Genomic DNA, 22,030 nt, shown 5'->3' on the forward strand with positions numbered 1-22,030 from the left:
CACCCCACGAGGAGACTGCCCGCTTCTCTGGCCGGGGTCCCACTGAACTCCCCCCGGCGGCCAGGCAGGGAGACGCCTTCCAGACAGCGGCGCAGGTCCTGTCCCAACCGCACTCCCCCAGCACTCAACCATCCCCAAAGCGCGGCACCCATCACCCCACCCCCCACTTCCGTGTTTACAATCCTCTTCCCTCCAATTCCATGCGCGCATTGTCAGCGCCATGGGGAGCTGCCACTCACCCTCCTACCCAGCTCGCATTGGTCCGGCCAGGCCGAGCCCCGCCTCCAAAGACCTCAGCGTTCTGATTCCGAACGTCCCCGGTAGTTGATTGGTGAACTGGGCTCTCACTCCCCCCGCACTCGTGCGCCTGAGGGTGCTCGGCGCTTCCGCTATGGGGTTTTGTGGGGGAGGGGGAGATTGACTTTCCTTTATCACCCCCGTGCACTGCCCCCCACGCCGCACACGTGGGCTGGGCAATCTCCCTGCAGCTCTCGAGCCCGTCAGCACCACAAATCCCAGCCCCTGCGAGAGGGGAATTTAAAGGGCACGGCAACAACGGGCTCAGGGTACTGCATGCCCGGGCCGCACGAAGCCCGCCAGTCCAGAGAACGGGGCAACTCTGCCGCCACCCCGACCAATGCAGGGAGAGGACGAGTGTTTGCGCGGGGAAGCGGCTGCCCATGGCCTCTCTGCTCAGACAGCGTGGCGGCAGCGGCGGGAGGAGGGAGGGAGGAGGGACGGCAGGGAGGGAGGAGAACGGACAATCCCACACACTTCCTGGTTCTCTCCCCAGCAGCACAACCTCCACAAAACTCCGCTGCCCGCCTCAACACAACTTCCCCGGAGGCGGAGGCTCCCCTCTGCAGGGACAGGTGCCCGCCGACCTGCTGCCTAGCCCCAGGCCAGCCAGGTTGCTACCCAAGGTGATCACTTCCTGATTTGTCCTCCATGGCTTCAGCGCTGTAGCCGCCCCCGGCCCAAAGGGTGCGCAGCTGCTCCCGCAGCCCCGGCGCGCACCCCCTAGGCAGAGAGGAAACTTGTGCGGGGCACCTACCGGCTCGGATGAGCAGGTCGAGCTGGTTCGTGGGCCCCTCATGCAGAGAAGTCGCCATGTTTATGGTGCTGGAGCGGCTTCACATTGACTCGCAGGGAGCGCGGAGCGGGCGGGCTCGGACACACGCACCCCAGCGCGGGGCGGACACACGGCGCGGATCCTTCCGCACACCGAGCGGCCCGCCAGACAGCCCAGCGCAGGTCACCCCCACAACACAACGCGGCGGCGGGGGAGCGCTTCCTCCAGCACAGCACACGCGATCCTTCCGCCGCCAGCCTCAGACAGGAAGTGGCGGGCTGCCACTCACAGCAGCAACACAGAGCAAGCGGCGGAGCCCGCGGCGCGGGAGGGGGCTAGGGCAGGCCAGGAAACAGACACCTGCGGCTGGGGAGGAGACAGGGGAGTGGCGCGGCTGCTGGTTGCACCGAGCAGCTAATGCTGTGCCCGATTCCTCTCGACAGGCTCCGGCAGCCCGGGACGGGTCCCAGCATTGCCTTTGCTAACGCTGCAGTCGCGGCAGAGGAGCCGTGCGCAGCTCGCCGTTGCCCTTGTGCAGAAGGCAGGACTCCGCACTAACACGGCGGCCCTGCCTTGGGTGTCTGCAGACTGCGGGTCGCGGAGGCTCGAGGCCATTGCACTGCGCCCTTCTCAGCTCAGTTGGGAGCAGGCAGGTGAGCGAGAGTCTTCTTCAAACGTCCCCGCTGCCAGCGACGTGGCACCTGCTCAGGACGGAGGGGGCCAACGGCGGGTTCCTGTACCGGGAGAAGCGAGTCCGGGGCCGGCAGGAAGGATCGCGCAGAATGGCAGTAGGCTCTTCTCGCCCGTGCTGTCAGCGAAGCGGCTTTGCTCATACAACGCATCATCTTCCGAGGAGTCTAGCTTTTATATGAAGGGGAGGGAGCTTCGTCCCGTAACGTGTCCAGGGTCTGTCTCTCCATTCTCCTGGGGCACAAGCTCCTCGGAGTTGGAGATCATGAGAGAGGCTTCCCAAACGTCCGCAGCCCAGAATCATGAAGACATATGAAAGTCAGTCGCAAGCTTAAAATGCATTCTTCTGGCACTGCGTTGTTGCCTGTGTCCGCTCCAAGTAGTTTAACAAAGAAACTTTGCAAGAGATTGATATATTGGTCGATTGGTACAGCTTTATCTACTGCCATGGATGTATTCAAAAAACACTAAACTGTCCCTCAACTATAGCCAAAACTGCTAAACTCTGTTTACCTTCACCTTTGACTCAGCCACAATAGTTGACTATTTCAAGAGAACTGGGATTATATTATAATTCACTGTAGTCTCACACTTCATAAATATGCTGTTACTTATTCCGATTTGGCAGAAATATTTTTTTCTGGACCAGCTCTGTAAAGTCCATCTCTAAGACTTGTTGGTAGATGATGTGCCAAGGTATAGCATTTCTCCCACTGCATGTAAAATTCCTCTACCTCGCAATAATTCAATCATAGCATCTATTTAAGATTCTGATTACTGAGAGAGACCAGAGCTACACTGAGGTTGCTAGCTTCCATCAGTCTTAGAACTGAAGACTCCAACAGCTTTATATCCTTCCCTCTAGGAATTGTGAAAAGTTTGAAGTCTTGTCCTAGGCAAACTCCAGGTCTTCATTTAGGCAAATAAAAGGCAGCCACTGTGCATTCAGTTTTCTATGAGAAAGATGTGCAAACATGGGCAGGCCTAGCTCCTAGCTGTCTACCAAATAATGGCATGAATCTTTCTTAGGAAATTTTAACCCTTCCCACCAAATCAGGTTAAACCTCACAGCAAATGACCTGACCTTAATCAGATTAGGCACTTTGATCTAAGTACTGTGATTCTACTCAAAGAACACTCCGTTTTTAAATATCTAAAGAGCAGCTTACTTAGTGGCAAAGTCTAGTCTTTCACAGACATGAAAGGAAGTACATACAGAAGTGATATTCAGAGAATTTCTATCCTTTGTTTATTGATAAGAGTCCACCTATAAACTATAATGTAATCTAGCTAAAACTGAAACAGTGTGTACTGGGACCAGTTATCAACATCAGCAAAATTATGCTGTATATTGAAGTTTTTACAACAGTATCTCACTTTGACTTTAAAAGTACCCTAGTGGGTATATGCACTATATGCACTGCACTGGGACTTTTCAGAAGGAATCTTTATCTAGACAGTGGGTTCTCAACTTTTTTCTTTCTGAGGCCCCCCACAACATGCTATAAGAACTCCAGGGTGCTGGGGCGACTCAGGCATAGGCATAGTTTTGGGTGGGTAGGTGCCAGCGGGACTTAAGCCAGCTCTGCATGGCAGGATTTGTGAAGGGAGCGCCAATTTTCCCTGACTCATCTCAGCAGGCCACCTGCCTGTCGCGGGAGAGGGGAGAGAAACCAAAAATTATAACTCAAAAGGTGGGGGGCTAACCTCAAAAAGTTCAGAAAAAGCTTAGGCTACAGGGAGAGGGATAGCTAGGGGCTGTGTACAGACAGGGGGTTAGCTCAGGGTGCAAGGAAGGAGGTGGGTAGGGGTGTGTGCAGGTGGGGGGTAATTCAGGGTGCAGGGAAAGGGGTAGCTAGGGGCTGTGGGGGGGCAGGGAGGTAGCAGCTAGGCTAGGGGCTGTGTGCAGGCAGGGTAGCTAGAGGCTGTGGGGGGGGAAGAGTGTGGAGCTGCCCCAGGACTGCCCTGTTCTTGCACTGTAGTTTGGGGGAGAGGAAGCAACAGCCCATGTGCCCCCCCAATTCTGCCCATAGGCTCAGGGCTTCTGCCCAATAAGGAGCACTGAGGCTCCTGGCTCCAGGATTGAGCCCTACAGGGGATACCAGGGATTGGCGCTTCAACCCCACACATGGCTCCTGGCTTCAGCCCCACGGGAGGTGCTGGGGCTCAAGCTCGGGGGACCTGTGCCCCCCTGAAAGGGTTCACAAACCCCTAGTTAAGAATCGCTGATCTAGACTGTTTTTCTCAAAGCAGCTTCTTTCACACATCTGCCAGCTACACAGGACCCCATCATGTGTAGGGTAAATGTCCTCTTACGACTTCCCTTAACTTTTTTAGAAAGGGTCTCTCTATTCCTTCTTTCAAGTGTTTTGGGTTTTTTTAAATATAGTAGTCACATCAGACAGAAAGTTCTAGAAATTCCATTCACAGAGCCTCAGTTTTGCCTTTTTTATGCTGACGAAGCGATTAGAAGGATGAACCCATCCAAGTCAGTTCAACATCTCAAATCACACGCAATAGCATCATAATCCTTTTATTCCAAACCACAATGTTTGAGGGGAAAACTGTCACAACTGGAACTGAAAGTTTACATTTTTTTTTTTTTTTTTAAACCATTAAAGCGTTTAGGAAATTTAGCTCATCAGAGTTTGTATACTGGCAACGAGGGATCTAGATACTGAAGACCTTTTGTTCATCCATCAGATGACATGAGTCACACAAAGCAAACAGCTTCTCTTCTGCACATAGATTATATGTATCAGGGGTCGGCAACCTTTCAAAAGTGCTGTGCTGAGTCTTCATTTATTCACTCTAATTTAAGGTTCCGTGTGTCGGTAATACATTTTAACCTTTTTAGAAGGTCTCTTTCTATAAGTCTGTAATATATAACTAAACTATTGTTGTATGTAAAGTAGATAAGGCTTTTAAAATATGTAAGAAGCTTCACTTAAAATGAAATTAAAATGCAGAGCCCCCCGGACCGGTGGCCAGGACCCGGGCAATGTGAGTGCCACTGAAAATCAGTTCATGTGCTGACTTCGGCACCCGTGCCATAGGTTGCCTACCCCTGATCTATATAGTAGAGGCATCTGAGGTGGACACATCCCCTTAGTAAGCAACCTGCAATACAGCCACATGGTCCTTCATAAAACACTTGCTGAGATGCAGCCCTCATCAGAACGGGAGCATATTCACACTCTAGCGTAGTGGTTCTCAAACTTTTGTACTGGTGACCCCTTTCACATAACAAGCCTCTGAGTGTAACCCCCCTTATATATTAAAAAACTTTTTTTTTTTTTTTTTTACATATTTAACACCATTATAAATTTGGGAGGTGAAGCGGGGTTTGGAGTGGAGGCTGACAGTTCGCAACCCCCCATTTAATAACCTCACCACCCCCAAAGGGTCCCGACCCCCAGTTTGAGAACTCCTGCTCTAGTGTCTCTCTCACTCCACTAGGAGAGCCTACATGCATTGTTTCTTTCAATTTTTGGATATGTATTAGGAAGGAAAACAATTTAATCTGTTTACACGCCACTGCGAACCTCTCTGTGCTGAAGAGCAGGAAAATGGGCATGCTTACAGAAACGTCCTGTCTTCAATTAATGACAGCCACATCTATGACAACTCTGAAGAAATAATTATTTAGTAGCTAAGTCAATAACAGTTCACATTTCCAATGTGCTATAGGTATATTCATAGATTATTATCAATATTTGACTCTTAAGAATTTCATAGTAGAAGAAAGAGCTGAGAAATTATCTGACCAAGATAATCTCTTTCTCCCTATAAGTAGAGACCTTGTGGTTTTTATGTGCCTGTTACAATCATCACTTATGCAGGGTCCAGAAACCTGTACAGCCCTCTTGATTAAGGGCCACTTTTATACAAGCAGCCCACCAAGCCTGAATATGCCAACAGGTCTGAATTCCACTCTGAGCCTCTAGGATGCTCAAGGAGCTAGCAGCCCTGCTAGGTCCTACCTTCTAGTAAAACAAGTCCCTCTAGATCTAAGCCTCTTACTACTGAAGCTGAGCCATCACCTTCTCACCTGTGTGGAAGGAAAAGATCCAGGGCAGATATGGAAAACAATGCTCATGTACAAGAGCAGTACAGAGCATATAGCAGAAGCAGCCCAATGATACACTTTATGTTCCATATGCTGTCCATGCAAGTAAAATTCCAGTTATGCCAAAACTACAAGTTTGAAGATATGTCCACCTAAAGCTTGAACCCACAGCACACCACTCCTGGAAGGTGGATTTACATCAAGTTACATGGCAAGTAGTGCTTACACAATGAGAATACATTTATTCTCCTGTGTTTGAATACTATCTTCCATAAACAGGAAAAGTAACTCTTCAGATAACAATTCTCTTATAAGATGCACTGCCTAAATTCTAGCCCCATCTATTATGATGCAGTGTAGCAAGACTTCATTGGGGCACAAGCCGATGTGGACTAAAACTTTCACATGATAAAGCCCTGTGATTTCAACTCAGCCTGGCTGCTTACCAGAACACTCTCTCCATTACATGTCCAGTTAGAATTTAGAACATGAATGTATTCACGCAGTTAGATCTAGGGACAAACAGGATTCACAGATAGCACCAGTTCAGCTATCTTACAAATGAATGGCTATACTGGGTCAGACCCAAGGTCCATCGATCCCTGTATCTTGTCTTCCAACCGCAACCAATGCCAAGTGCTTCAGAAGGAATTAACAGAACAGGTAATCATTAAGTGATCTATCCCATTGCCCATTCCCAGCTTCTGGCAAACAGATTAGGGACACCATCCCTGCCCATCCTGGCTAATAGCCATTGATGGACCTATCCCCCATTAATTTATCTAGTTCTTATTTGAACTCTGTTCTAGTCTTGGCCATTACAACATCTGGCAAGGAGTTCCACAGGTTGACTGTGGATTGTGTGAAGAAATACTTCCTTTTGTTTGTTTTAAACATGCAGCCCATTTAATTTGGTTCTTGCTTTCCAAGAATTGGCTCCTTGACCATCTTAAAAGAAATGGATCACTGTCCTTTGCAACTCCATTAAATAAGGTTTCCTTATAATAACTAAAACAAGAATAGATTGTTATACCATATGCATTATTGTAGTATCTGAATAGGTACTCTGCTCCCTGTAGTTATGTAAACCTTTACTACAGTCCTGCAGCCTGCTATTAATCATGGCCTTAAAATGCAGCTCAACTCTGAAAAATTATGATTTAAAATGTATTTTTATAGATCTGCTGACTTTAATGATGAGAGTAAAATTTTTAACTATTAACTCTGTTTAGTACTGCAGAGCCCATCCAGCTTTGACAGTGAACTGGCTTTTATTCTGACTCATGCATCAATTGTTAAATAAGTTCCAAATAAAGAGAAAATGCTGCTGTGTGTTACACCTAAGAAATATGATGGAACTCAAGGGACAGGATGCAACTTGGACAGACAGTATGAAATTGGATAGGTATAATATAAATTTGGCTTGCAGAATTTTTTACAGGTAGCAGTACTGCCTGAACCAGAAAGAGCATAACTTGACTTTTCAGATCCCAAGTGGAGTTTTCAGTATTTAAATGTAAAGAGCAAGCTTATACCCCAAACTTTGAGTGGCCCACAATTTTTGCAGTTCTATGCTGGAGAAAGACTATTTGAACAGGAAGACTCTGCTCAGCAAGAAGAACTATTAACAGAGAACTCTGAAGCTGACATGTTATGTTCTATTCCAAAAGCTTCCTTAAGAGTATCCTTGTAGGCTTTAGATTCCAAAAGTTGACTGTGGTACTTCACTATTGTTAAACAAAGACAACTATCAGGGGCTGCTTCTTCCTAACATAGAAGTAAGATCTAAAAGTTACATTGGTTGTGTTGCCCCCTTTCTGTGCCATTTTAATTTACAACATGATTTGATTAGTCATATCACAAACAGACATTTGAATGCAGGAGTTTCAGGATTTTCCATTTCTTCTATAGCAGTTTGAATTGAATTTGGGAGTTGAGGGGGATACATTCCAAGTTAGAATTATCTGAGTTTAAGGTCTGGAATTTCAAAACCTATACAGACCTACTAGGAAAGACTATACACTACAAGAAATCAGATTCTCAGCCATAGAATGACATATAATTTCGTTTTCTATCCTTGAATACTTCTGGGATTAGCTTTTCAAGTCATTGCTGATACCTGTTGCCAGGTCAAAAGACAAACCCTGGACCTATAAAAGGGATAAAAGGAACCCTTACAGACTGCTCCTATAAGTGCACTTCAAGTAGATGGAAAGGTACAGATATAATTATGGCACCCAATGTCTTACTATACTACTGCTTGCTATTTTCTCAAAGAAGGAAACATACCCGAGTTGCATGGCAGAAGATGGCATCAAAGATTTCAGTTTTAAGGGATGCTGCTGTTCATGAAATGAGAAAAAGAGAATTCACCAGTACATACATCAGTCCTTGGTCAGTATAACTGAATGGTGTAGAATTAACAATTTAATCCCCCTTTTCCTATTTGTACATATAGGGATAGAATTTATGTTCTAAATAACTTGCGTATATACTAGGGCTGTCAACCAATTACAAAAATTAATTGCAATTAATTGTGCTGTTAAACAATACTTAAATATTTTTGGATGTTTTCTACATTTTCAAATATATTGATTTCAGTTACAACAGAATAAAAAGTGTACAGTGCTCACTGTTGGTTCAAATATCTGATTTATAAAGAATATCCGATTTACAAAGATAGCTACAGCATTCACCCCAAGGTTTGAGAATCTGAACTGCCGTTCAAAATCTGAGAGAGACAAGGGGTGGAGCATGCTTTCAGAAGTCTTAAAAGAGCAACATTCAGATGCAGAAACTACAGAACCCAAACCACCAAAAAAGAAAATCAACCTTTTACTGGTGGTATCTGACTCAGATGATGAAAATGAACATGCATCAGTCCGCTCTGCTTTGGATCACTATCAAGCAGAATCCATCATCAGCATGGAGGCATGTCCTCTGGAATGGCGGTTGAAGCAAGAAGAGACATGAATCTTTAGCGCATCTGGCACATAAATATCTTGCGACACTGCTACAACAGTGCCATGCGAACACCTGTTCTCACTTTCAGGTGACATTGTAACCAAGAAGCAGGTAGCATTATCTCCTGCAAATTGTAAGCAAACTTGTTTGAGCAATTTGGCTGAAGTAAGACTGAGTGGACTTGCAGGCTCTAAAGTTTTACATTGTTTTATTTTTGAATGCATTTATTTTTTGGTACATATTTCTACATTTGTAAGTTCAACTTTCATGATAAAGAGATTGCACTACAGTACTTGTATTACGTGAATTGAAAAATACTATTTCTTTTATCATTTTTACAGTGCAAATATTTGTAATAAAAAATAAAGTGAGCACTGTAACTTTGTATTCTGTGTTGTAACAGAAATTAATAATTGAAAACGTAGAAAGACATCCAAAATATTTAATAAATTTCAATTGGTATTCTATTGTTTAACATTGCAATTAATGACAATTTTTTTTAGTTAATCACGAGTTAACTGCAATTAATCAACAGCCCTATTATATACATATGATGTGCCGTTTGGGAAAATAGGAACTTAGGCCAGTGCTGCTACAGCATTAAGTGTTCAAAAAAAATTGTTTTAAATTCAAGTTTCAAAAATTAGTTCTTAATCCCCTCTTGCATTAAAACACAATAAATTTGATTTATTCATTAAAATAGATACACCATGTTTTAGCCAAAGTTTTTACAAACTTTTTCTATTTATCTAAAGTACTACATTTTTGCTCCCTGATGAAGGGGTAGTAACTAACATTAACTTTGCTGGAAAGAGCTGAGTGCTTAAGCAAGTTTGTAGAGCCAACAACTGGACAGCCTAGTCAGCACTTAAATCTTCCACAACACAAAGCAACAGTTGGTTTATTTTTTAAACTAGTCTCAGTAAATTCCAGGAAACAGTATTTACCTACTCTGTCCGAATTCTGTCAGTGGGATACATCTCAACCACTAATTCTAAAGGGTTAAGGAAGCAAATGCTTCCTGAAAATGTAGGCCAGATGTCCACATTAGAGCCTTCCTAGTAACACAGCTTAAACGTCCGGACAGAACGGAGGATAATGTACTGTTTTATCTTGTCTCCTCCCCCCTTCCCCCCTGCAAAAAAATAAAATTCCAATCCAACTACAAGGTTTAAACCTGATTTAATGTTCTAAAGTGCTAAGCGTACAACGTATCAAAACTAATGCAGACATACCCAGACAACTGTAATACAGCTTGGAGGCTCAGATTCAAAAAGATCAAAAGGTAGCATTTTAAATTAAAATGGAACAAGGTCTAGGAACACAAACAGGTAAAAACAATTAAAGACTTGAAGTTGATGTAAAGAATTGGTTCCCACAGCAGTAGGAGTAGTAGTGTAAGTAGTAATCTGAAATTTCATCTGTGAGAGAGAGAGAGAGAGAATTTGTTTTAAAATAAACAGTTTAATGTATTATATTGTATAAAGGGATGAGGAGTTCTAAGCTTTACTCCACTGTTTGCTATTCCCCTCCCTTTTAAGGATAACCATGAGCATTTATAAGATAACTTTAAATAACTAAACTTCCTATCTAGCTTAAATTTCTAAATAAATTATAAACAAACATACCAGCATCGTTGTCTTTCTAGCTCAATATTTTTCATCACATGGTAATCCTGGAGTGGCTTCTTTTCAGATCCCAGCTTTTCAGATAGGTCTTCTACCTCCCCATGGCAACAATATTTTTTAAATTAAAACAGACATTCACTTTTTGCCACAAGGAGGATTTCTGATGGAATGCCGAAAGCAAAAAGAAGTTGTCATAGTTCACACTGAAGTCAAATGAAATCTCAACTTCTCTTTAAAAAAAAAGTTGGGTTTCCTCTTGATTATGATCGGATTGTTCTGTAAAATCTCACTTACTTTGGCACATTTAAAAACAAAAAAATACGCATGCACACAACTGATTAGTAGCATTTGCCTTGAATTAATGTGTGTCATGTTTCAGGTAAGTATCAATCTGTTCTTAGTTTACCTAGTCTTTGAGAAGGACTTTGAGAATAAACATTTTGTTTATTCATTAGAGCAATATTTTTCAAAATAGCTTATTTAGTTTACTGCACAGCAAAAGGTATTTTAAACATAACCTGACACTGCTTCTGAAGACTCAACATGCAACAGCAAACAAATCAATGCTGACAATATTTTCATGTTAGCATGCTCAAACAAGGTTCAACAAAATATGTAACTAATTTTCCTGAAGTATTCGCAGAGATTTTTTGTGTTGTATTTTTGAAATAGCATTATTTTAGTGTTTTATCTTTACTGAGGATTGTCATAACAGTGTGGCATTTTACCAAGCATCCAGTGTACCAAAAGAAATTTAGTGATGTTACATGAATATAAACATACTTCAGCAATGCAAGAACGGTAAATTAAGTTTGCGTGTTCTACTGTTATTAAGCCTCAGACTTACTCATAGCCACATACTTATCACCATTCAAAATATATGCACAATTAGCAAAGAGATTTAGGTAAACTTTATTTCAGAGTGGCTACATTTTCTTAAATGGAAACAGCTTCTGCTGCCACTAAGAGTGAACAGCAAAGGTTTTGTGAAGGGTATACAGTTTAACAGTAACCACCACTGTCCCTGATGATATGTCTACACTGCAGCTGGGAGTGTGCCTACCAGCCAAGGGTAGAGAGATACTAGATCTATTTGAACCAGAGTGCTAAAAATAGCATACTTGGGTGGCTAAAGCCTGTACTGCAACAGTCTACCCTGCTATTTTTAGTGCACTAGCTCAAGCAGAGCTAGCTTGTGTCAGCCTACCCGAACTGGGAGACATGCTCTCAGCTGCAGCATAGCCATACCCTGTGAGTCTAAAGAAATTGGATTGTAGGCTCTCAGGTTCCTCCATTAGAGTGACATCACATCTATGGCAAATATAAGTTAAGAACTATTTCAATCTAAGCCCTACATTCTGCCCGTGGAAGCTTACACAAGGCACCTACTGACTTCAGTGGGAATGCCATGTGTGCATCAAATTTAACCCTCAGTTGCATTCTTATGGTGTTCCTGTGGGCTGGAATTTTTCTACTCTCAGTCAACTGGTGGATGTTTCTGGAATGTTCAGAAAAAGTCATCTGAGCTGTTCTTAAATTTTTCAACAGTATGAAATGCACGTCCCTTTTAAAAAATGAAGATGCTTGTTTGTTTTGTTTTGATTTTTTTATACCCTGTCGATTTGCGTTCGTCATGGACTGAATCCTCAGTAAAAATTAGTATCTGATGTTTAAAGAAACTTGGTGTGGCAAAAGGAAAAAAAGGAAAAGAAAAAAACCAAACCTCTACTGCTAGCATGAACGGACAGTTAAGTATTATGGATTTCAATTCTTATGCTTTGTACAGTCGAGTCAGTACTTATTTGAATCACATTCTTCAAATTCATCAAAAGCACTAGTCCTTGATGACTTTTTGCTAGAATAAACCCACACCATAGTCTGTGATAGTACAACTGGAGCTTCGATAGACCCTTGCAAAGGTCCACACAAGCAGATCTGATACCTGTGGCCCCTGTCTTGTAATCATTCTTCACTACATAGTACACAAGTTATAAACTTCAAAACCTCTCTCAAGGTTACAGTCCATTGTGTAAACCTCACTCTTAACCAGCCCATTATATTTGGCAAAAAGGAGACTGCCTCATATCATTGAAAACAAGGAATTTGTGTTTTAAATCAGAGACTTGTGAATAGATTAGTTTCAAAGTGGTTCAGAGCTTTTAGGATATTCTGTGCTGATTTACATCCTGTGTTACCCTACAGAAGTCAGTGATTGCAATGGATTGGAACCTGGCTCACTGATTACATTAGGCACTCAGATATCAGAGTGAGTACTACAGAAACACCTACAGACAAGCTGTATAATATTCAGTAGTACAGTTGTATAATGAAATCTGGACTTAATGCAATGTTTATTTTAAAGCCTGTATGAATTTTAAATATTGATTTTCTATCTTCTAGTACCAAAAACCACAACTGAATAGTAAGATGATAAAAACAAGTTCATTATACAATGTATTCCGAAGCTGTACAAGTGATTTGTGTTAAACTTTACTCCTACAGCATTATGTTTAATTTTATTCAAAGAACTACTGTATATTTAATGATCAACATATCACTGAGCACTCTTCTTTGAGAGATTTGTACAATTACTTAGTAAGAAATTCATTTAAAACATTAAGTTATTTGAAATCTGCTCAGGCTAAATCATCAGCATAACTTAATCACATGCTCCTTGGGAAGCCACCATGTACTCTTTAAATTAATATTATAGACTAACTGCTGCTGACATCTAGTAAGTGCTTTCCTTGTTGTTTAATGTATTGTGTTTATCATTTAGATGCCTGCTTTATCATTCAGTTTTGTACACAGTACCGGTCACCAACTCCTGCAAGCAGCTATTTTCCATTGAAAGCCCCAAATCCTATCCCCTGCACAAAAACATTCCCAAAGTTACAGCTTACTGCATCTCATTAGTTACTCTTACAGGTTACCACTTTAGGTCTACCCTTCTTCCACTGCAGCAAGTTTTCCAGGCCCTGCACACCAGTATTCTGGAAGAAGTACCTATGCATACCTTAACCTTGGATGTGTACATATGCCTAAACAGTAAAGGTTAAATGACAATACTTAACAGATTTTCTTTACATAGATTTGTTAAACTTGTATGTCTTGACTTAATTACATGAATTAAATTTTGAGGAAGCTAGTTATTGTAAATATTAACATCTAGTTACAATCATTGGCCTATATGCATCTTAATGGACTGATATGCCCTTTGGAGCAGCTGCCTGAAGAAACTAAGGCCCAAATTCTCAAAAGGTATTTATGTACTTAACACCTACTGATTTCGCTGGCAGTTAGTGAATAAATATCTTTGTGCATCTGGGTACAAGTAACTTTGCTTTTACTGAACTACTTTAACACATCATGTTCCTAAGTTTATTCCCACTTAAGTTAAATGGAAAGACTCACATTGACTTTAATGGGACTTAACATAGGGCCCCAGGTCAGGATCTCTTCTTGAAGGTGAATAAGGTCACATTCTTCAGGGAGTGCTAGCACTGAACTCATGGGAGAGGGCGGAAGAAAAGTTCATAAACGTTTAAAAAAAAAAAAGTCTACCTGTTTCCACAGTTTCAGTCTCAATTTCTTGTTCCTCTGCTACATCTTGCATCAGGTAAGTTTCATCATCATAAACCAGGACTTGAGCAGCATAACCCTGTTCTAATCTCGCACTAGGAACTGGTTCCACAATCACTGCTGGGTATTCAGAGACCGACTTATTTTCCTATAGGGAGAGAAAAAAGCTTTAAATATTGAACCACCAAATCTAAACTAATGCCTTCCCCTTCTTTTCTATTGTTTTTTATATATTTTGTGGAATACCAATACAGAATATTTGTAAAAAGTTCTTTTTTGTGGGAGTTAAGGTAAAACTTTTAAAACAAAATTAAAAATAAAGGACCTATCGTGAAATAAGAGATACTACCAAATCATATCAGAATTTAAATATAAAGCAAGCTAAAAGCAGAGTTTTATAATATTCCTAATGTGAGAATAAATTTATTTTCCATGAGAATGTTGGCAAAGAGTGTTACGTTTTCTAGTAAAAAAAAATCAGATCTAAGAAAAATCTGATCTCCACACCGGAAGAATTTACATGAATCAGTTTTAGACACGATATTTCCTTTCTGGTAATGTACCTGTTACACCACACATGTGTCTTTGGCCCCTGCCAACATGTATTCACATGCTTAGCTTTAAGCATCTGAGTGGTCACAATGAAGTCACCTGAACTACTCAGATGTTCAGAGGCAGGCACATATAGAAGAGTTACATACTTAAATCCTGAACCTACAAACATACTTAATGAGCCAAATTCTTCTTAGTGGTGGTAGACAGGTATAACTGAGTGGAAAATCTGATTAATTATGAACACTATACCCAAATTTATTGCAAGCCATATGACAGTAACACACCTCGTTGCTTAACAATACAAAATATGATGATTTAAAAAAAAAGTCTTTGGAGCTGGCTAATTTTAAAAGCCTCTGGTCTGCTCTCTTTATATTATACAAATATCTAGACATATCACATCGGAACCCAGAACCCTTGTTTAAACTTTTAAAAATGCATTTTATATACAATTCTGCAGTATGGCAGACAGTACAACTCTCCATTTCTTCTCTGCCATAAGAAGATATCTAATAAAGGATACGTTTAAAATTGACTAATATCCTGCTCTCTTTAGCAACTTCTAACCTATTTTACAAAGCAAGTTTATAGTAACGCTTGTTTTTTACATACACAGTAATATGAAGTTTGTAGGCAAATAAGTTCTATACAGATTTCTAACCTCCTGATTTTCTACTCCATTGTTGTCAAACTCCAGGCCAGAACCTCCACTGTCAACCACTGCTGATGTCATGGTGCATTCCCTGAAGGATCTTTGAAAGTTGTTAGTGATCCCAAAGACAGTAATGCTGAAAACCTAAGGTACCAGAGGCTTAAATTCTGTATCCAAGTAGCATGTATCCAGAACACCAGGTTTTTTGTACTGCTAATCAGAGATGCTGAAAAACAAAACAATTTGAGAGGAAGGTATAAAAAAAGGAAAACGCAAGTTTTGTTAATTCTCAGTTTTGCATTGTTTAAATTTACATTCAGTGCCTTTAAATTGTTACTACTCTCTTCATCAAGAGAACACCAGGGAGCACTCTAGTTCAGACACAATGCACTGACCTTGATAGTTCTACAACACTCTGAACAAGTAGTCATTTACCATCACAAAACAGTATTTCCATACCAGCTTTTAATGCTGAAGGAATAAAGTTTAACTTTTAGTTCCCTGCAATTGACATCAATAGTTTTACATTTACCTTAACTGTTCACTGTCACTATCTACTGATTTTCTGTCCTTAGCACAATGGAAACATTCTCTCCGGAGTTCTTGAAAACCAGAGGTTCAATTCTTTTGGGGCTACTTGCATGCATCCAAACAAATATAGTTTTAGAAAGTTAATTTACTAGACATGTAACAGTTAGAACAAATATTTAATATGATTTTTCTATATTACTTTTTTTCTTTACTGTTTCCCAATACAAACGAAGACATTGTAAGGTGAACTGATTTTGCAGAAAATGTTATGATTTTGTTGCATGATTTTGGGAAGGGACCAAATCTATACTATTGCTCTGGAAAGTTTTAAGAGATGATTTGTGACTTCAGTAAATATTGTGGTCCAAATCCTCTGGTTTGGCTAACCTATGCTGAGCATAAATCAAGATGAACAAAGGTGGTTTGAAGACATTTTTACAGTCCCTGGATTCTGAGGCAACCAGGTGCTGATCCACTTCTCAGTGCAAGATAGAATAGCATTCAGGCTACTTATTTTATGATGTGTCAGCTGCCAACAGCATCTACTAGCAATTCCTCCATGCCAGGGGCTGCAAAGAGGAATGACTCTGTTCCACCTGGGAATTATCTTATGCAGCTGGAATCCTCCAGTGGGTGGAGCCACTGGATTTAGTGCTGTTTTGTATTACCCAAGTGATACAAAGAAGCTCTATCACTCCATAGAGCTGGGTCTAATGTGTGTGTGTTTCCCTTAAATTATTGTGATATCAATAATCAAACCCTTACTAAATACATAAACAAAATTCTCTGACATGGGAAGAACACAGACTGCCTGGTTAGGAAAATGGATCTTACCAAGTCACCAAACATTTAATCTCACAGAAGACACATCTGACAGCATTAAAAATACAGAATTACCAACTCCCTCCATTGGTTAATTTCAGTATAACATTTTTAAAGATTAGCAGTGAGCAATTACGGGAATTAAAGATAGGTACGGAACATTGTATTCAGGTGCAATTACATCTGAAATGGAGGATGAGAATTTTTTTTAAGTGTCTCTGAAGAAGTGACTATATTAAAAATAGGATTCAGCAGTCGTTTGACATGGATTGCATCAATTTTTGAGTATTTAAAGTTATGTCTACATGGAGAATTTGCTCACTCTACTGTTGCTGCTCTAGATCAGTGGTTCTTAAACTTTTGTACTGGTGACTCCTTTCACCTACTGCAACCCCCCCCTTATAAATTAAAAACACTTCTTTATATTTAACACCATTATAAATGCTGGAGGCAAAGCGGGGTTTAGGGTGGAGGCTGAGAGCTTCCAATCCCCCATGTAATAACCTCGTGACCCCAAGGGGTCCCGACTCCCAGTTTGAGAACCCCGGCCCTACAGTCAATGCATCTGCAGAAATCCACAGCAACAGCAGAAGCACTAGTCTCAACTGGCCAGCATTTTTAGAACTGTGTCACCTAACTAGGCTCAGAGAGGGTCTAGATGACAACAAAGAGTGGGTCTACATAAGTGGAGCACTGGTTTGCATCATTAATAGTCACCAAGTACTGATATGGGGGAGAGGCAAATATATAACAAATTAGAGCCCAGATAGTTATTTGAGATACTCAACAGGAAGACAGATCTCAATTTTTAAAAAAATGTTTTCAATTTTGCAAACTTTATCAGGGCCCGTTTTTTGGTTCTGGGCTTTTTTTTAAAAAAAAATATATATATCTATATACAGCTATGTATTTCTCACTGATATCTATCAGAGACTAGTCCCTACCTGTGAAAAAAATAAGCTACACAAATGCAGTGCTCAAACAGATGTATAATACTCAACACCTAATAAAGTACAAAAGAAGAAATATACTTACTAACTTCTACTAACAACATTGTTTGGCTTAATACAGTTAAATACTAAATTACTCCTAAACAAAAATTAATGCAGCAGAGAATCCTGTGGCACCTTATAGACTAACAGACGTTTTGGAGCGTGAGCTTTCGTGGGTGAATACTTTGTCAGAAGTGGGTATTCACCCACGAAAGCTCACGCTCCAAAACGTCTGTTAGTCTATAAGGTGCCACAGGATTCTCTGCTGCTTTTACAGATCCAGACTAACACGGCTACCCCTCTGATACTTGACAAAAATTAATGCATTAGCCTTAACATATGTTTCCACGAAATCAAAGTTTAAGGCCAGAAGGGACCACCAGATCATATGACCGTCTGTATATCATAGGCCACCAACACCACCTGCACATTAAACCAAACAACTGAAATGAGACTAAAGTATGAGAGCTCACAAGAGACTAGACTATTAACTGACCAGCTCTATATTTTTTTTCTGTGCCATATCCGTTATAAGAGGCAACAGTTCTACTTTAGAATTTGTTCTTAATCAGTCCTGTAACAAAGAAAGTTTCATATCTCAGTTATACAGTCAATACTATCAAATTCATACAGGTATGAGAATGTATAACCTCCATTTTTGTAAATTTCTTTAATCAAAATTGAGATTAGAACTTTGTTTCTGAAGAACTGCTATCTTAAAATATTCTTATAAATGTTACTGTTGTTCATATCCAGTCTTCCCAAAGGAGAAATAATCTGTATTCATAAACTCTGTGTTTGCAGCGTTGGTTTACTGCTTCAAGATACAAGCTTTTGCTGTTTATTTAGATTAACATATACTCTTTTCTACCATTTTGAACTCAAACACAAAAATTCAAATCTGGTCTCTACTGCTAGTAATAGTGCAGAAAGCACAAATTCTTAGGGACTTGGGATGCGTGGCATGGGCTTGTTCTGAGCTCAATTACCTTGTAACTAACTCCATTAAAGTCAGTGCCCTGTAGGGGAGATCAAAATCTGGCCTAAGGTCTTAGACTTTATTCCACTTTCAGTATAATGCCATCCATACAAAAACCCGATACAGTCACACAACAAAGTTAGTTCTGCAAAGACAACAGACAGAACTACAATATAGGCCAGAGCCTGTAAGGTGCTGAACACCTTGGTACGAGCTGCTGATAGATCCTCAACATTGGGATGGGACTCTATATCATATATCAGTAAACTAAGCAAGACTGTGCTATTGATTTTGCTCCATTTTCATGGAGCAGAGTATAAATACTTCACCACACTTGGATTAAAAAAAATTTGAGAACTTATTCTGATGTCACTGTTCTGAGCAATTAATCTTAATTGAAAACTAAATAATAGAAAAATCTTTCTGGAATAAGAATTCTTCATGTTCTTCAGTAATTGATGTAATTATTATGGCAACAAAATAATTACAGCATAGAGAAATATTCCAACACAGGATAACAGCAATATTTCAGTTGTTTAAAAAAAAAAAAAAAAAAAAAAAAAAATCATCTCCAGGCCAGAAGCACTGTGAATACAAATTACTCTACTGGGGAGAAGGAGGCCTTTTAAAAAAAAAAAAAAAAAAAAAAAAAAAAAAAAAAGAGCACTTTGTCTTAAATGGACAGTGAACTTGAAGAAAAAAATATGCCTAAATTTTTCACCTACTGTAGGAACAATACCCACTATGACTGTAATTTTTAAAAATTTTCAATGTTTGATTTGTACATTTGACAGCACATTGTGCATAGTCAGTTTCACTAATTCCCTGGATAGTCAGTCTTTCCTTTTGCGAAGAAGAGGTGAGCCTCCAACACACAAACAGTATCCACTGGGGCCATGCACATCTCTTCACCACCCAGGTTCTGTGAACATAAAAAGTGCCATGTCCTCATCTGTCTTTCAGCTCCTTCATTATTCAGAAATCCTTATCTGAACATTTTGAAAATCTGGCCAAAGTGGATCCATTAACACAGTCCTCTAGGAGAGCTACATTTACTAGGTAAACAACCATTTTTAACATTTCTACAATTTCCTGTATGGATCCACACTTGAGAGATTAACAGGCAATAGTGACCCTCAAGGAGGGATCTGAGTTTGAAATTGATTGATCTGGGCATCATATCAAAAAGCCAAACTGAGGAAGTAATGCCATGTAAAGGTATATATAGAGCGCCAAGTAGCAACTTTGCATATTTCAGATGACACATGCATCATGAAGACATGCCATAAATCTAGTTATCTGTATTAATTTAGTGCCTAGAAATCCCAGTTAGCGGACCAAAACCCCAGCGCTAACGGTACTGTAATCCCCCACAGGTGACTGAACAGCTGCCAAGTTCTAGCCATGAAGAATACACATTTGGACAATGTACATTGAGATACTGACCCCAGTCTTTTCTTTCTATGACACAAGTAGTCTGGGGCACTTCTAGATTGGTTTGGTCCTATTTAAATAACTAGGGCCTTTCTTAAGATGCACCTCACCTGGCTGTCAATGAGGTGAGGGAAGAGGAGGATAAACGGCAATGGCCTGAGTGTGATGGTCTCTGGTTTCCATCTCAATGAGAAATTCAGGGGGATGATACAGGACCACCTTATTCTTATTGAACACAGCATACACAGAAATCACTCATCAGGCCCTGGATCTCACTAGCCCTTTGCTGGGTTAATTTATAGGTATGATGAACGCCATCTTGAGAGAGACAGCAGGGAGAATAGTGAATGAACACTCAGGTTGATAAGAGCAAGTAGAGAGACCAAAATTAGAGAACACAGGACTGTTGCATATCTATCCATTTCTCAGCTGGCCTGTTGAAGATTTTTTTCCATTTCATTACGACAAATTTTCTTGTAGAACACTTCCTGCTTTTCAATAGAATTTTTGGACCTCAACAGAACACTCAATCTAGTGACCCCACCAATTCAAAAACTAAACTCTCAGCCTGCAACTATGAACAGAATCTCATTCCAACCCTGAGATAAAAGATCTGGTAGACTGGGAAGCAGGACTTAAGGCTCCAATATGAGTTCCACGAAGTTAGAGAACTCAGACCGTCAAGGCCAGGACAGGGATATTAACAGCATAAGACTGCCCTGTTTGGCTTCCTCAACAATAAGGGTCAGAGGGAATGTGCAGAGCAATTTTTGTCCTCCACCTAGGAGAAAGGCACCTATCTGAGATGCTGGATCCTGCTTATCCCTGAAACAAAGATGGGGGGATTTGGGTATTTTTCCTAGCTGGTTTACAGATCTAGTTGAGGCCCTGCCCCATTTACAGAACATGTAACAAACAACTAATTTCTGACAACTCATCCCCTGAATTACAATTTCTGCTCCTGATGGAGAGCTATCAAGGTGATCAGATAGTCATTATTTCCCTCCCAAATCAAAATCATTAGGGATGGCTGCTACTAAAGACCTTAGAGTCAGATGTGGGTAAAAATACTCAAAACTTTCAAAGGAACTTTATATTAATGGTTTGCCTTCTTTGAGACAGGAGGCAATAAAGAGCCCACACATTCCATCTCCTCTGTTACTAACCACTCAATCTGAGACTGTTATGGAGATGCCAAATTGGGAATATAAGATTAAAGGCTAGATCATTTTCTTAGAATGATTCTCAATCTTTTCAATCCCCAGACCACCCCGAGACCCTCCTCATCTAGCCAGAACTCCACTTCCTATTTAACAATATGGGGAAAACAGAGTGATTGCAAAGCCCTAACACCTGTTCAAAACTCCAAGGCTGAGAACCCCTGCTTTAAAGGACAGGCATCTACGTTGAGGAGAATTCTGCCTATTCCTTTTTAGAGATCAGCCCCCGGCTCTCATTCCCGAAGACTGAGGTGGTCACAAAAGCCAAACAAGGCCAAAGGCCCATGGCTCCATAAGAAAAAGGTGGTGCAGAAGGTTTATAAGAGTCCAGAGACCCTCTAGAGATACAGTTCAGACAGTGGAAATGCTGATCCAGGATAAAAATTGTGTTGAACTCAGACACAGTGCAGCCAGAAAGATAAGGCAAAGCCTAATTACTCAGGTGGGTGTGCCAAAGCCTAAAGTGGAGTAAAAAGGGGAAAATCCATGCTAGAGTCTATGGAGGAGGAAGATGACAAAACCACTGTAACTAGTATCAACAAAGGCACAACCGGCATCAGCTCCCCAATCTTCCTGGTTTACAGAGTATCAGCACCACTGAATCTCCCAGTTAGTAATCTTGGAATCAAGAATACTAACACCAAGGGAGCAACAATGAGGCATCACACCTCCTTGGTAACAGAAAGCAGCTAAGAGAATGACTTGGTACCATGCCTTCAGTGACTGGTAAGTAGGAATGGGGAGGGGAGAAACACCTGTTACCAAAGCCATCCCTTGGGTAGGGAAAATCGGGAAGACTGCTCCAGGCCCCGCGCTTTGGGGAATATTGCCAGCCAGTGC

The 22,030-nt window shown here is 40.9% G+C and overlaps 1 protein-coding gene across 8 annotated transcripts in view; it reads right to left on the minus strand.

The window, feature by feature from the left end:
• The window catches only part of ELF2 (E74 like ETS transcription factor 2), a 72,496-nt gene that overhangs the window by 42,363 nt on the left and 8,103 nt on the right, over window positions 1-22,030 (minus strand). For 7 of the 8 annotated variants that reach the window (XM_032804414.2, XM_032804415.2, XM_032804410.2 and 4 more), the window contains 2 exons: window positions 15,222-15,438; window positions 13,988-14,153 (listed from right to left, as the gene is read on the minus strand). In XM_032804414.2, the coding sequence (XP_032660305.1) occupies window positions 13,988-14,153; window positions 15,222-15,293 (238 nt within the window). In that variant the 5' untranslated portion in view covers window positions 15,294-15,438. Of the gene's footprint in view, window positions 1-1,054; window positions 7,789-13,987; window positions 14,154-15,221; window positions 15,439-22,030 lie in introns of those variants that run through there. The other variant, XM_032804420.2, reaches the window with a different exon arrangement.

Source organism: Chelonoidis abingdonii, chromosome 5 (assembly GCF_003597395.2).
Source record: "Chelonoidis abingdonii isolate Lonesome George chromosome 5, CheloAbing_2.0, whole genome shotgun sequence".
Lineage (NCBI taxonomy): Eukaryota > Metazoa > Chordata > Testudines > Testudinidae > Chelonoidis > Chelonoidis abingdonii.